Here is a 14,375-nt window from a genome sequence, read left to right on the forward strand (position 1 = left end):
TTTCCTGATTGCTTTCTTTTCCCTTCAATATGTCATCTACACGTCCATACACACAGGGCTGCTGAAATTAGGGAAAAGAGTATGGGCTGCTTTTGCATCACTTTACAGCTCTGGACTTACAGCTGTAGACATCAGGAGCCTCCATCAGAGTCTGAAGTTACCCCTGCAGCTAAGGCCAAAAATCCTGCAGGCTCTAATAATAGTGGCTCCAATAGTGAGCCTGCTGTCATGTTTAATTTTATTCTGGACGTGGGGTTCTTGGACATGCTTGGATCACAGCTGGTCAGGCTTCCAAAATACAAATACGAAGACAGGAGGTAAATGATGTAGGAAAACTGAAAGTACCTCCAACCTGGATGCTGTACAACTTTTGCTGCAGCGTAATACCCTTGAAATATTATAGTGGGAACTGTTGAGCCCTTCAACATGCGTTCAGCATTCAAAGGGAAAAAAGCTGCCGCTCTTGGCTCTCCCTCTCTATATTTTTATTTGAAGTTTTTATCTTCTTGTTGTTCATTAAAAAGTCACATCATTTGCAATTGCTATCACAGAAATGCCATCAATCACTCTGTAAGAACTGATCAGATACATCTTGCATGCAGGCCTGGAAGTACATGTCCATCCAAGCATCTTCCCAGTGAAGACCTGACATGAGCTTTCCCCTCCAAGTCCTACTTTTTCTCCCTAGATGCAAACCAGGTGCCCCACTTATGTGAAGGAAACAAAGAGTTGCCTTTGCCTACAGACTCATGTCTCAACCAAGCGCATCACTGTAGAAAAAGCAGCTGAAACCGAAAGGGGCTGTGGCCGTAATTTGTTATGGGTGAATTTGTTTTGGGCAGTGGGGCTACACATCAATGCTGACAGCATTTGGTGTGTTAAATGTTCCAGAGTGAGGAGCGTGGCACTGATAACAGATTCACACTCTGAAGGCACGTCAGTCTCGGCAGGTCACTGGAAACACCGGCATTTTGGAGTATTCATCCAGATTGCCTTACCGTGGACCATCCTCCAGCTTTGGACTCTCTTTGTGGTTCTGAGATCTTTTATGATTCTGAGAAAGTCGATCGTGCAATGTAAGGCAACCAGTATGAGGCTGGGATTCTGTGTCTGAAGAGAGTTGTATTCCAAGGAATGGGAGAAAGAAAGAAAAGAAAACCCAAAGGATTTTGCCTGCAAAGATAGCAGAAGCGTTGTGTCAAAAGAGGAGGAAAACATACCCATAGGAATCAAGGACCCATGTGATTCCCTCATTTCTGACTTCTTTACAGCATTTAATGTTGTAAAGACCAAACTAGACAGTGATGCGCAACCCCTGTTGTGTGATCTCATTGAACTGTTGGTCCGTTAACCAGGGAATCTCAGTAGCCTGGAGAAGGCGCGTTATGGAAGCCCTAGTAATATTCCAAGTAGTCCTAAGCTGTTTCTGTCACCTTTTGTAATTTATTTTGGATGTCCAAGTCTGGCAACACCTCTGTGTCCCGTAGCAGTGGCTTTTCCTACCTCAGTTGCAACATTCTCTCCTTTCCCTCTCCAGGGCTTTACCTCCACCTATCCTGGTGAGACCCTCCTCAAACATACAAGGTCTATGATATTTCTCTTCATTCTTCCAGTTCCATGAGGCACTACTGCTGTCGTGCCTGCCCACCACAGGACACCTGGACTACCCTCTGTACACACACAGTCCTGCATGTTGTCCAGACTCTATCACACCTGCAAGGAAATCATGATTAAACCTTATCGTCGCCAGCAGCCTCAGACAGCATTGCTGTGAGATGGGGTTATCAGCACGAAGGTGACCATTTCAGCGAAGTCTAGGCCAGCCACGTGGCACCTCCAAGACTAATTTATATATTAAGAAGGCCAGCACACAGGAAGTTGTTAGGACATGGCTGACCTCACTAAGAAGGTATCGGCATTTTGCATCTCAAATACTCCCACTGTACAAGTTTGCTTGGCTGCTATTAGGTGTTGTAGCTTATCCAGCATGGATCCCTTGCTCTGAGTCTCATATATCCAATGGCACAGTTATGCTTTCTGTATTTAATTACAACTCCTTCGCCTACTTACTTGGAAAGCTGTCCTCTGCTCTAACATTTCATCCTGAAAGAATGATGCCTCTGAGACACTCCTGTGTTGTCCTGCATACGTTCAATATGTACTGACTTTTATCTCTTTTCTGCTCTACTTAAATAGGATGCTAAAAGAGTTGGATGTAACTTTTCAGAAATTTGGCTCTCCCATGACCAAGGAACTGTTCTCCAGGAGGCTCACGCTGCACAGCAATGCAAAACATTGGGCTCTACCAGCACCCACATGTATCACAACTGACAGCTACCCTTTTCTAGAAATAGACACCACTAGCATTTCCTTACCCAACACGCACATATGGGTAAACAAACGCCTTTTCCTTTATTTGTTTGGTCGTTTTTTTAAATGTAGAATTGTTATTAAAGTTTACCTTTCTGGAAGTCAGTGTAAACACATTTGGTATGCAAAGGAATTCAAACAGTGTAATCATTGCTATGTCTTACGTAACTTTTCAGCATGTTCTGCAGAATTGTCTTCCCTCCCCCAAATATGGTATAACTGTTACAGCCCATCAGTGAGATTTCACAAACATTCATGTTTCAGAAACATTACAATCCAATCTCCTTTGGTGCAAAGAAATGCTATACTTTTATTTGAAGTTCAGCAGGAAATCGAAAAAAAATTGATGATAAATGAAAACATACAGGGTTGCAGTACAAAAACGTGACAACAAAACCCATTCTTATGTGTGGAAGAGAATTTGTTTTGAAGAAGTAAGCCATTCGTCCCATACCAGCTCGTTTTTAAACGAGAGGAGCACGATCGAACCCGTCTGGCGCTTCCCTTGAGCTGCAACCAGCGACCGTACACCGACACCACTCCACAAGACAACATCACGCCAGCATCTGCCACGGCCAGCGACGGGCGCGGCCCAGGGCCCGATTTAAAGCAGCACCACGTGGAGCTCCGCACGGCCACAGCCGCCGCGGCGAGCCCGGGCTCCTCCCCGCCCGCCACGGCCTCAGATGGCCCCGCGCGGCGTCGCCACCCGCACGGCCTGGCGGCAGCGCGGTGTTTCCAGGCGCCCCAAGGAGACCCCGCCGGTGAGGAGCGGCACCGCACACGGTGCGGGCTCCGCGGGCCCCTGCCAGACCCACGGTCAGGTCAGGCCGGGCCAGGCCGCTGCCGCTGCCGCTGCCGCCCCCACCGCCTCCCCCGCCCGCAGGCTGGCGGCCAGGCCCGCCGCTCCCAGCATGCACCGCGGCGTGGCGCGCGAAGCTGCGATGACGTCCAGCACCACCGCTGGATCGCAGCGCGGCGACGTCACGGGCTCACCCGACTGAGGCACCCGCTTGCTATCGCAATGCCTGGCCATTGGTCGCGGCGACGGCGCGTCGCTCAGCCCCGCCCCCGCAGCCCGGCGGGATATAAAAGCGGCGCCGGCGCACCCTCCGCGCCTTTAGTCCCAGGTGTCTGAGAGGAGAAAGATGCATCGACTCCGCTCACGGGCCTTCACGGGGATTTCTGCCTTCGCCGCCGGTTCGTCCTCCGCCTGCTTTCGCCAATCACCTCCGCTGCCCCGGACCGGGAAATCGGCCTCGCAGAGGCGTTGGAGTAAAAAGCGGTCCTGCTCTTCCATCGGCTGATTGTCGCTGATTCCCGGGCGGGGGGGAGCAGAGAGACCGAGACCCAGAGAGGGGCCGCGGGAGCCGAGCCGAGCGCCGCTGCGACCATGCCCAAGCCTAAGAAGCGGGGGAGCAACCACCAGCGCGGAGCCGGTGAGCGCGGGCGGGGGCTCGGAGCGGGCGGCCTCTCTGGGCGCGAAGGTCGCCCGACGTTTCCCGTGGCCGCTTGATCTGCCCGAGGCGGGGCGGCTTTTCGCCGGCGAGAGAGGCCGCGACCGGGCGGGCCAGCCCTGGCTGGCTGCACCCAGGCTCTCTGCGGGGCTGCTGGGAAAGCGGCAGGACGGACAGGGGCAGCCGCGGAGCTCCCCGCGGGGCCGGACAACCGGAGCCAGGCACGGGCCGGGCGGCGCCGCCGGGCAGGCAGGAGCCGGCCCCAAAACCGCCACCTCACGCCGTTTGCGCGCATGCGCCCGGCGGCGCGGGTGGCCCCGGGAAGGCTGCGACCGTGCCTGGCGCCGCCGGCGGCGACGAGCAGCGCCCTGAGGGCAGCGGCCGGCCCCGCCGGGGCCTCCTCGCCGCCGCGCTGGTGGGTGCCGCCCGGTTGCGGCGGCGGAGGCCGGGCCCGCGGGGTGCCGGGAGCAGCGAAAGGCTCGTCCCCGACACGCATAGCCCCTCGTGTCCCCGCTGTGCCCGCCGTCAGCCTGGGCTCTTCCGGGGCGGAGAGGACGGCTACTGCCGTCACTCCGGTGTCTCTGGTGGTCGGTGGAGCTGTGTGTCAGCGCGTTGTGCTGCAAAAGGCTACAGTCTCTTTAAAAAAGACTTTTTTAGCCTAGAAGAGGATGCTGTGGAATAAACAGCCTTAATTCAGATCCAGACTCTGTGTGGCTGAGGTGCTGATGCCAGAGCAGAAGGGAGGTTTTGTGGGGTGGTGAGAAATTCCGTTTCAGGCTCCCGTAGCAGTGAGCAGAGTCTGTCTCTTTAGTATCGAATGTTCAGGAAGTGAGTAATTATCTGGGGCTTTTCTGCAGCTGCTTTTATTTCAGCTTGTGAAAGGCTGGCAGTCATTCTTGCCACTTCTCCCATTGAACTTCCCTGCTTGACATCACTTGAAGCCAAAAGGTGGCCATGCCAGAGCTCTGAGTCTCCAGGTTTCTTGGTCTGTGCATTAACTGATGTTTGTCGTTTGTAACTATAGGAAACACGAAGGTTTATGGCCAGTGATGCAAGTAAATGGTTTACAGCTAAGAGTTGCAAAACCTCTGAAGTGTGAGTTTGACTTTATTGGAAAGCACTTGGACAGTGATGAGCTCAAGGTTGATTCTGCCTAGATACAAATGCTTTCTGGGGATTTTGGTAGACAGGAAGCCTACCTGAAGCTGCCAAGCACTGTGCACAGCCTTCTTCAATAATGTAGAATAAATTGTACCACGAAAAATATGTGGAAGAGGAGAATTCAAGGTTCTATAAATGACATTTGGGAGCTGTTGGAGAAATAAGAGTGAAAATATTCTTTTGTTAATTGACTTTAGTAGACACAAATTAAGGGTTAGGATAGGAGAGCAGTAGAAATTATAGTATTATCAGATCAAACTCCGCCAACTCAATACTGTAACAATAAGATACATGTATGAAAGCTTTGTAAAGGTGAGCACTGGTGAAAATTACACTGCTTTCTTCAAAAAGACTTGAGTTACTGAACTGAGGCCTTCTTGATGCTGAGAGGTTAAAACTACTTTTCCCTGCTTAAGCATTTGACATTCTGGCTTGTATTTGTAATTCAGTATTGCTGATACTGCACATACTACACTTAATCCTGTAAGCTCTGCATTGAACTGGGTAATGTATGTTCACCTAAATGTATAACCTATCCTGGCTTGAAGTCCCTCAAAACTGAAAAATAAAGTTTGTATGGCCATTATTTTTGGTAGCTTGTCTTAACAGTTAAATTAATATAGAGCTATTTTTAAAGCACAGTCACAGGAAATTGCATTCACTTGAAGTGGGTTGTACAAAAATCCTAAAGCTAGAGCTAGGAATTCTGTCAACGCTTTGAAAACTAGGTGGGCTCTTCCCCACCATTCGCAAACGATAGTCCAGAACAGAGCCAACTTAAGTCTTCAGAACAGGTGGGAGTAAAGGAACCAACCAGCAAAGGAAAGAAATGTACTATGTGTCTGGGTGAGGGAGAGCGAATTGGTTTGGAGGGTTGAATTCTGCTTTTGGTCTTCAGATCTTCCTTTTCCTTATGAAAAATGAAAAATTGTTTTCATCTTTCCTTAAGGTGGTCAGCCCAGAAACATGCAGCCTTTTAGTGATGAAGATGCTTCAATTGAAACTATGAGCCACTGCAGTGGCTTCAGTGATCCTGCTAGTTTCACTGAGGATGGTATGTTCTTTCATTTTTACCTGTTCATCTTTTTAAAAATATAAAGTCTGAGTTGACTTAGGAGTCTAAGCACTACACTGTAAGTAGCAGTAGCAAAATAGTGACATTCTGTTAAGCACTATGTGATTATTAATCTAGTTGCTATCGTTTTTGTTTGGTAAGAAATGCTCCAGGTTTCATGAACTTCTTGTTAAACTACTAGGCTTCTTTTGTCTTATGGAATTATAAAATGTTAACTTTTGGAGACAATAAGATTTTTAAGGTGCATTATAAAACGTGGAGTTTCATAACACAAAGCTGAGGTGGTAGGAACTGCAGAAGAGTTTGAGTTGGAAGGAGTCACGTTTGCCTGTTTTGAGCTAGATTTCTACTTTGTCTCCTCTGCCCTCTGCTCTGTTGTCATTTTGTTGGGAGGAAGTGTCCTGAAAGCCTGCTGCAGGGGGGATAAGGCAGGGAGACTTCCCTGTGAATACCTGCAACTCTTAACTGAGCTGCTGTTGCAGAGGCATCTGAAGTGCTGCCAGGTGGGACAGGCTGCTTGGACTGTGAACACTCCACTGTGCTGCAGGGGTAGATGTGGTGGACTGGATGAAAATATATTGCTGACAGGATTGGCTGAGGGATGTAGTTTTCAGCAAATTAATGTATGACCTGGTGAGCTCCCTCATTCTTGGCATGTGTGAGAAGCAGGTATAGAAAAAGCACAGATGTATTAATATGTCAATTTTTATAGAAGTATTTTAAGGAGCAGTTCGCTGTAGTATGCTTAACACCATTCTGTTGCTGTAGTACTGAACAGTTCTGTAGCTGTAGTCTTTGTTAAACTGCTTTCTTCTTAGTATTAAAAACATTAACTGTTGGATACTACTGTGTCTGCTAATAAAATGTGTATCAGTAGGACTAAATTGTTTCCTCTGGATTAGGGCCTGAAGTTGATGAAGAAGCCACTCAAGAAGACTTAGAATACAAACTGAAGGGATTTATTGATCTTACATTGGACAAGAGGTATGGTAAGCTTTAAAGAAATGCATTGATATCTGATATAATAAGGGAAATAATGCATCCAAGTTCTTTAGATGCTTACTGAAATTACAATTATTTCTCGCTTGGAAGGACTTGCTTTCCTTCTGGATCTGAAAAGACCTTTCTCCCTCCACCACGTTTTTGGATAAGTGAGAGTCAGGCTTTCCTTTCCTAATAGCTTGAGGTAGGGCGACTTTATTTCTAGTCTGGTGTATTATTGTGAGCTCAATCTCGTAAGTTTTTCTGTCCTTGAGGAAGGAGGCAATTCATAGCATTTTATACTTCATGATACGTCTGTGGGTTACTCTTCTATTGGGTGCAGATAAATATAAACTACCATGAAAGCAAAGGCTGAGCTTTAACTGATGTGTATGGATTTCAGGAGGTCTTTCTTCTCTCTTCTAACAGTGCGAAGACAAGACAAGCAGCTCTTGAAAGTCTGAAAAGTGCTTTTTCTTCTAAAATATTATATGAATTTGTCATGGAAAGGAGAATGACACTAACTGATAGCATTGAACGCTGCATAAAGAAAGGTAATTAGCATGCTTGCTGATAGAAAGCAGTAATCCCTATGAAATAGCTCATTGTATAAAAGGAATTAAGACTGAGACTTCTTTAGTACTTTATAGAGCGTTTAATAATATAGTTATGTTAACAACATCCCTTTTTTAATTTAAATGTCGTGTTTTAACTGACTTAGCAAATCAACTAAAATTGTCTTCTGTTTATTGGTTTTTGAATTTCCACTCACAAGTTTTCAGACCACTATCTTTGAAGGAGAGAAGCAATGCACAAAGTGATTACTCATCATAATATGTTAACCTTTAGGTAAGAGTGACGAACAGTGTGCAGCTGCCGGACTGGCATGTCTTCTGTGTGTGCAGATGGGGTCTGGAATTGAAAGTGAAGAGATTTTTAAGACCCTTGGTCCAGTTCTGAAGAAGATTGTCTGTGATGGAACAGCCAGTATCCAAGCCAGACAGGCTGTAAGTATAAAATGTTTATTTCCCAGGCAGGGACAGAGGGCATTTTTTGACCAGCTCATGATTGAGTAATCCAGAACTAAAGGTTACTACTATACCTTACAAGGTGATGTAAGCTCTGAATGATGCATAGCGATTTTCACTGACTTAAAAAGTTCCACGTAAAGGCTAAACAACGTTCTGTTCTTCAGCCTGAGAACTTCCTTAAAGAGCTGTCACGTCTAGTACTTTGCCAAGTGTCTTAACTCACTATGTTGCAGTCTCCTTAGTGCACTTCTGAAGGCTCGTGTTGAAGTCCTATAGAAAAAAAAAAGTATCATTCCTGTATTAATTTTAGCTTCTTTAACAACAGAGGAATGTTGTGTATACAAATATATATGGTAAAATGATATATAGCAGATCTAGAACTGCACAGTATTCTGAGTTTTTCACCCATTGATCTCATCTACACATCAGTGGTATACTTGAAATATTGACTGAAGACAGTCTAAAGCTCTTGCCAATATTTTTTTAAACTTCAGGGTTTTAACTAATATACTGCAGCTTACTGTTACCATTACAGAGCTGGCTACTTCTGTTGTACTCAAGCTGTGTTACAATAGATACTCTCAGTTGGAAGAGGAGGTGGTATTAGTTCAACAACAGTTTTTTCTACAAACAAACAAAAGCTATTGAAGCTTGTCCAGTTTCACTGTAGTTTTCAGTCCTGTATGATTAGTGCTGATGTCACTTACAGACATCTTTTTTTCTTCCTCTTTGTTAGACTGAGTACAAATTGGGGATAGGGAAGAGATCTGTAGGACCTCACAGTAAAAGTTGGAGAAAGGCTGCTGTTCAGTGTTTTCATGTTTTTCAATTGTAATAGTGGGCAGAGAGGGGAAAATATTTCCCACAGCTGTGAATAAATCTCATATGTCCATTACTGTTTATCAACATGATTTTTGCTAGTGAATCCTAGTGGGATTGAAAGTAATTGGGTAAAAGGAGTTCTGTGTGTAGCTTTTTGGAAGGGCTTTGTAAGCTGTATTAAATAATACAGCATGAAAAGTCAGTGCTTGAGACCTGCGTGTGTTGTAGAATCAACCTGAGAGTAGATGGGAACTGAGAGCTAACTATTAGAAAGGAGCTGAATTAAACAGTGTTAGAAACTTCTCCTCTGCTGAGGTCTTAGTCTGAAGTTCCCATTGCTCCAGGTGTTAGATTTCAAAGGTCAAAGATTGAAGGTTTTGTCAACAGTAACATTACTGTCAAAGACTGACACTTTTTTCTTTTCTATCTAGTGTGCAACTTGCTTAGGGATTTGCTGTTTCATTGTCACTGATGACATTACGGTAAGGATAAAGAATACATTTTTCAAAAAAAGATTGGCAATATGAGAATGTATGAAACTTAAGCACTTCCATGATCTTTTTTGCCCTGTTCAGGAACTGTACTCTACTATGGAATGCCTGGAAACCATCTTCACAAAGGCCTATCCGCGAGATAGAGACACTAATGGTGTATCGAGTACCCATAATACTGTGCTTCACATCAGTGCTCTTTTAGCATGGACACTGTTGTTGACCATTTGTCCAATGAATGAAGTGAAGAAGAAAATTGAAACGTGAGTATTTTTCTTGGACAACAAAATTTGTAATGACTGTTTATATAAGCAATGAAGCAGGGTCAACAAAATTTACAACTCAAAGAAATGTGACTTACTTCATAGGCACTTGCATAAACTTCCAAGTCTGCTGTCTTGTGATGATCTCAACATGAGAATAGCTGCTGGAGAAACACTAGCACTTCTGTTTGAACTGGCACGCGAAACAGATGCTGTAAGTAGATGTCAGCAGCTAAATTTTCTTGCACTGGCATGATGACAAGACAAATTATTTAACCTGTGTAGTATAGCACTCTGGATCTCAACAAGCAGCCCATAATTTGCTGGATTATGTTCTTTGTAGTGAGTATGCCCCAGTCTAATTAGGTGTAGCAATGATTCACAGCAGTTGAGCTATCATTTTTACACTGTTTTCCATATTGCAAAACAGGACCAGTATAACAAAACACATCAAACAGTAATTAAGAGTAACTAGAAATGTAGTGTGCAAGCTTTAAAATTTGAGAGATCCATTTTCCTTTTTGCAGGGAAAGATGTTAAGACCAGAAACTAAAACAAAAAAAATTCTTTTTTTGGACTAGGATTTTTTTTACGAAGATATGGAACTCCTAACAGAGAAACTAAGAGCTCTGGCCACAGATGGAAACAAGCACCGAGCTAAAGTAGATAAAAGAAAGCAGCGATCTGTCTTCAGAGATGTTCTGCGAGCCGTCGAGGTAATTCTGTTGTCTTACTGTGGATGTCTGGATTGTAACTATGTAGTGTACAAGTCTATGAAAATGGTTTAATTATTAAATAGAATTCCTGTTTCAGTGAAAACAACAGGAAAAAAAACCTACTTAAATGAGACTTCAAATTCTGATTACTTATGCAAAATATAACTGCTTTTTTTAGGAATACAGAGCAAAGAAAGTCAAACATTGCTTATTTTGCTCTATACTTCCATAGTGAAGAGTATTTTTTTCTTTATAGAAGGCTAAGCATTGCACTGTAAATACTGAATTATTTTTATTTTATACAGTGAGGAGGTTTTTTTCATAGAAAACTTTGTAGGACATCCAAATTAGTGTCCTGAATTCTGTGAAAAGGTTTCTTATAAAATCTCTTATTGAAGTGCTGTGCATAACAAAGAGAAAGCAACTTAGTAGTAAGGTACATTTCCAAATGGCACCTTTGTCAGGGACTGAAGAAGTATTTGGGTGGGCGGGGTGGGTTGCTTTCCTGATTGATGTGCTCTGTTTTCCATATCCAGATTAAGAGAACAGAAAACAAATCAGGACTCTAAAGATACTTGGTTAGTGACATAACTTCTGAGTAAAGCGTCTAAGACAAATGTCGAACTTCTATCACTTTAATTGATTGTTATTTTACACCTCTCAAACTAGATATTTTACTTGTCAGGTAATTACTTTTTACATTACCGTATGGGTAAAACCAACTATATATTAGTTGACATTCAGAAAAGTTGAAATCTTTGAAGCAAAGGAGAAGGCTTTGAAGTGATTTGAAGTCACCTTTGAGGTTCTACCCATAGAAGAACCTGAGTCACTTAATAGCAGTTGCTACATTCCATTGTCACAAATGTAGCTCACTGCACTTGAAAGTTGGGGACTAAATAAGGCTACAAACTTACAAAGGTGACTCCTGCACGCAGAACTGTTTTTTTCTGAAGATAAGTCCAATTCTTAGTAATTTTAAAGATGAAAGTTGTGTTCCTTTTCTGAAATGCTTTCTGACTTGAAGAATGTCAGCTTCAAGTCTGATATGAGATTTAACTTTAGGTGTTTATGAACAAATACAGTCCTTAGTATATGCATATTCTTTGAAAGGTTTTGATATGCCAAATTTATTAATGAAAATAAATAAATACAATTTCTAATGCAAAAGACTGTTTAAATTAAAGTTATATATGTTGTTTCCTTTAACTATGTATAGGAGCGTGACTTCCCTGCAGAGATGGTTAAGTTTGGACCTGAGCGCATGTATATTGACTGCTGGGTTAAAAAACAAACTTACGATACCTTCAAGGAGATTCTGGGGTCGGGGATGCAATATCATTTGCAGGTGAGCTGCTGTTTGATACATGCTCACACTGTTCCCTGCCTGGTTTCCTTGTAGTAGTTGAGTCTGAATCACAAAATCTTGAGTAGAATTTGATGTTAAAAGGCAGCACTTGCAACATGAACCACAGTGAGCTGGAACTGTCTGGGTGAGCTGCCTTCAAGTTGTAGCAGTTAGAAGACTTCTCCAGGAAATAAGAGGTCCAGGCTGAACACCATCTTAGCTTCAGAGTTTTTCCTGAAGCCTTATGCTCTCTTTCAGCAGAGTGGTGTAGTCATCTGACTGCTATAAAGTTGTGTGCCTCCACCCTTCCTGCTCAAGCCTATACAAAGGAATGCAAAGTTTGAATTAAATGTAAAGAACATGACTTGCAGCCCAATGATGACAGCATTGCAGGAGGCAAGGGATAAGTCCTTATCTCTGTTCCAGGAACTCCTTGTGCACTAGTCATCTGTTAGATACGTAGCAGAAACAGGAACTCCGGCTATGGCGTATATGCTCCCAAATTGCTACAATAATCATGGGGTTAAAATCTTCAGTGTCAATTGTATTTCTGTGTAACTGTGGCAGCCCAGGCACATAGCAGCTTTTTCAGATTTTTCAAATACAGGGTGTTTCAAAAAGACTTGCCCAATTTGAAATCACTTTGCTTTGAAATTTGGTCCATCCTTTGAAAACACGCTGTAGTACTTTTACAACCAAATATTTAAAAATTGGTGTGTTGTGAAACCGTACGGGTCTGTGTCCAGCTGCCTAATCTTGTGCAGAGGATGTAATAAAACAGTGTCTAAATTGCTGGGACAAAAATATCAATGCAGGGTGGGGTGGGGAGCTGTCTCCTCAAGAGGGCAGTTTTAGTTCTTAGCTTTATTCTGATTGAAGGAAGAAGTGTTCCCTGGCGTAATTGCAAAAGATACTAAGATTTCTGTCAAATTGCTGCTATATCTTACTGGAATACTTGATAATTAACAGTAGTCATCTATGGAGACTTGATAATCAGAGGAGAAACTGATAATTTTATGTGTTTCTGGTTTAGTCAAATGACTTTCTTCGGAATGTGTTTGAACTTGGTCCACCAGTAATGCTAGATGCTGCAACTCTTAAAACAATGAAGATCTCCCGTTTTGAAAGGGTAGGTTACTGCAACTTAATCTGTTTTCTCCATACACTAATATATTTCTGCTGAATTAAATATTATTCTAAACATGAATTTAAGGAGCTGTCATCTTTAAACTTGTCACTTTAGAGCCCCATATTGTCGTGAATGAAACCAAACCTTCCTTGTGTGTGTGTTTGAGCTCATTTTCTAGATTTTCCACTGGGCACATTGCTGCTATTGCATGTTTCTGGGGTTGAGGGGTCTGTTTGCTGATTGGTACCAAATTCATTCTCCGTAGATGTGAAACTTGGACTCTTAGGAGGGCTGTAGGTTTTTGGGTAGGAATCCACAGGAAACCATAGAAGCAAAGTCTTTAACAGCAGTATCCCAAACTCGCCAGTATGAAATGGATACTGGGGACTTTGTTCTGTTGGTTGTGAATGTACTCATCCTGTGCATGAACAGTCTGTGGAAAGGTGCTATCAAGTTTAATCTGGGGGCGCACCATTAATCTACATTGTGTCTGTATGATGCTCAAGACTAACTGGCTTCCAGAATCGCTCTTGGCTCAGCCTTCCTTACAGGGGCCAAGTTTCCTCTAAACATATGTATGATAAAATGAATCAGCCTTTTGTGCAATACTGTAAATTTCAAAAGGCCTACTGATCTGCTTCAAAGAGTAATAAAAAGGTCTTTTCAGCTGTTTCTTAACAGAAAGTCTTTTGAATATCTGTGATTAATTTCTCCTTTTATTTTGTAGCACTTGTACAACTCTGCAGCATTCAAGGCTCGGACAAAGGCTAGAAGTAAATGTCGTGATAAAAGAGCGGATGTGGGGGAATTTTTCTAGATCTTTTCCATGAGGTTCAATTTTAAGTATTTAATAATTAAAATAAATTTGTAACCTTTAATTTTTTAAATTTCTGTAGTCACAGTTGGCACTTGTGCATAGGGATTTTGTATAAAATCTGTAAATATCGTGCATGTTGTTGCTTAGTTGCATATATACTGTATATAGATTGATGTAAGATTGAGTGCAGGGATACATTATAACACTTGTTTTAGATGTAACTTGCTCCAAAGGTTAAATATATTGTAACTCAGCTGTTAAGTGGGGTTGATAATTGTAGTCAAATGCTGTGTGTCAGATTGGATTCTTTATATGAAGGTAAATTAAACTAATTCACTGACCAAGTGTTTTGGTAAGAATGTGCTAATATGAAAAGATGAACTTGTTCACGTGGAGTTATTTTAGTAACTTTTTAAACTCTTCAGTGACAGGTGGACAAAGAAGTTTCTACATAGTACAGCTTTTTCCTAAAGGGGACTGCAAAGTTCAGTTACCTTCACTTATAGTGAAACAGTGCATTACAAATACTTGCCTCAATGTAAAATAAAACCAAGATTTCTTATGTTCTGAAATTGGATTTTTAATTTTTGGAATAAAGATGCTTGTCACTGCTTGCTTTCTGTGTAGAAGTGATTACTATGTGAATGGAAAGGTGGAACATGAGCAAAACCTGAAGGCTGAAACACATGGGTTTGTTTATTGGGTTAGTCTCAG

The 14,375-nt window shown here is 42.9% G+C and overlaps 1 protein-coding gene across 2 annotated transcripts; it reads left to right on the forward strand.

Moving 5' to 3' along the window:
* The first annotated feature begins 3,475 nt into the window (after window positions 1-3,475).
* IFRD1 (interferon related developmental regulator 1) lies at window positions 3,476-14,277 on the forward strand. 2 transcript variants are annotated; one of them, XM_065856207.2, is made up of 12 exons: window positions 3,477-3,809; window positions 5,938-6,042; window positions 6,966-7,047; window positions 7,474-7,598; window positions 7,894-8,051; window positions 9,329-9,379; window positions 9,473-9,651; window positions 9,757-9,865; window positions 10,233-10,367; window positions 11,587-11,715; window positions 12,749-12,844; window positions 13,572-14,277. In XM_065856207.2, the coding sequence occupies exons 1-12, from the start codon at window positions 3,764-3,766 to the stop codon at window positions 13,659-13,661; spliced, it is 1,305 nt and encodes a 434-aa protein (XP_065712279.2). In that variant the 5' UTR covers window positions 3,477-3,763; the 3' UTR covers window positions 13,662-14,277. The 2 variants fall into 2 exon arrangements, with proteins under 2 accessions (XP_071659406.1, XP_065712279.2); XM_071803305.1 differs by lacking the exon at window positions 11,587-11,715 and having other exon boundaries at window positions 3,476-3,809.
* Window positions 14,278-14,375: the final 98 nt, after the last annotated feature.

Source organism: Patagioenas fasciata, chromosome 1 (assembly GCF_037038585.1).
Source record: "Patagioenas fasciata isolate bPatFas1 chromosome 1, bPatFas1.hap1, whole genome shotgun sequence".
In the NCBI taxonomy this organism is placed as follows: domain Eukaryota; kingdom Metazoa; phylum Chordata; class Aves; order Columbiformes; family Columbidae; genus Patagioenas; species Patagioenas fasciata.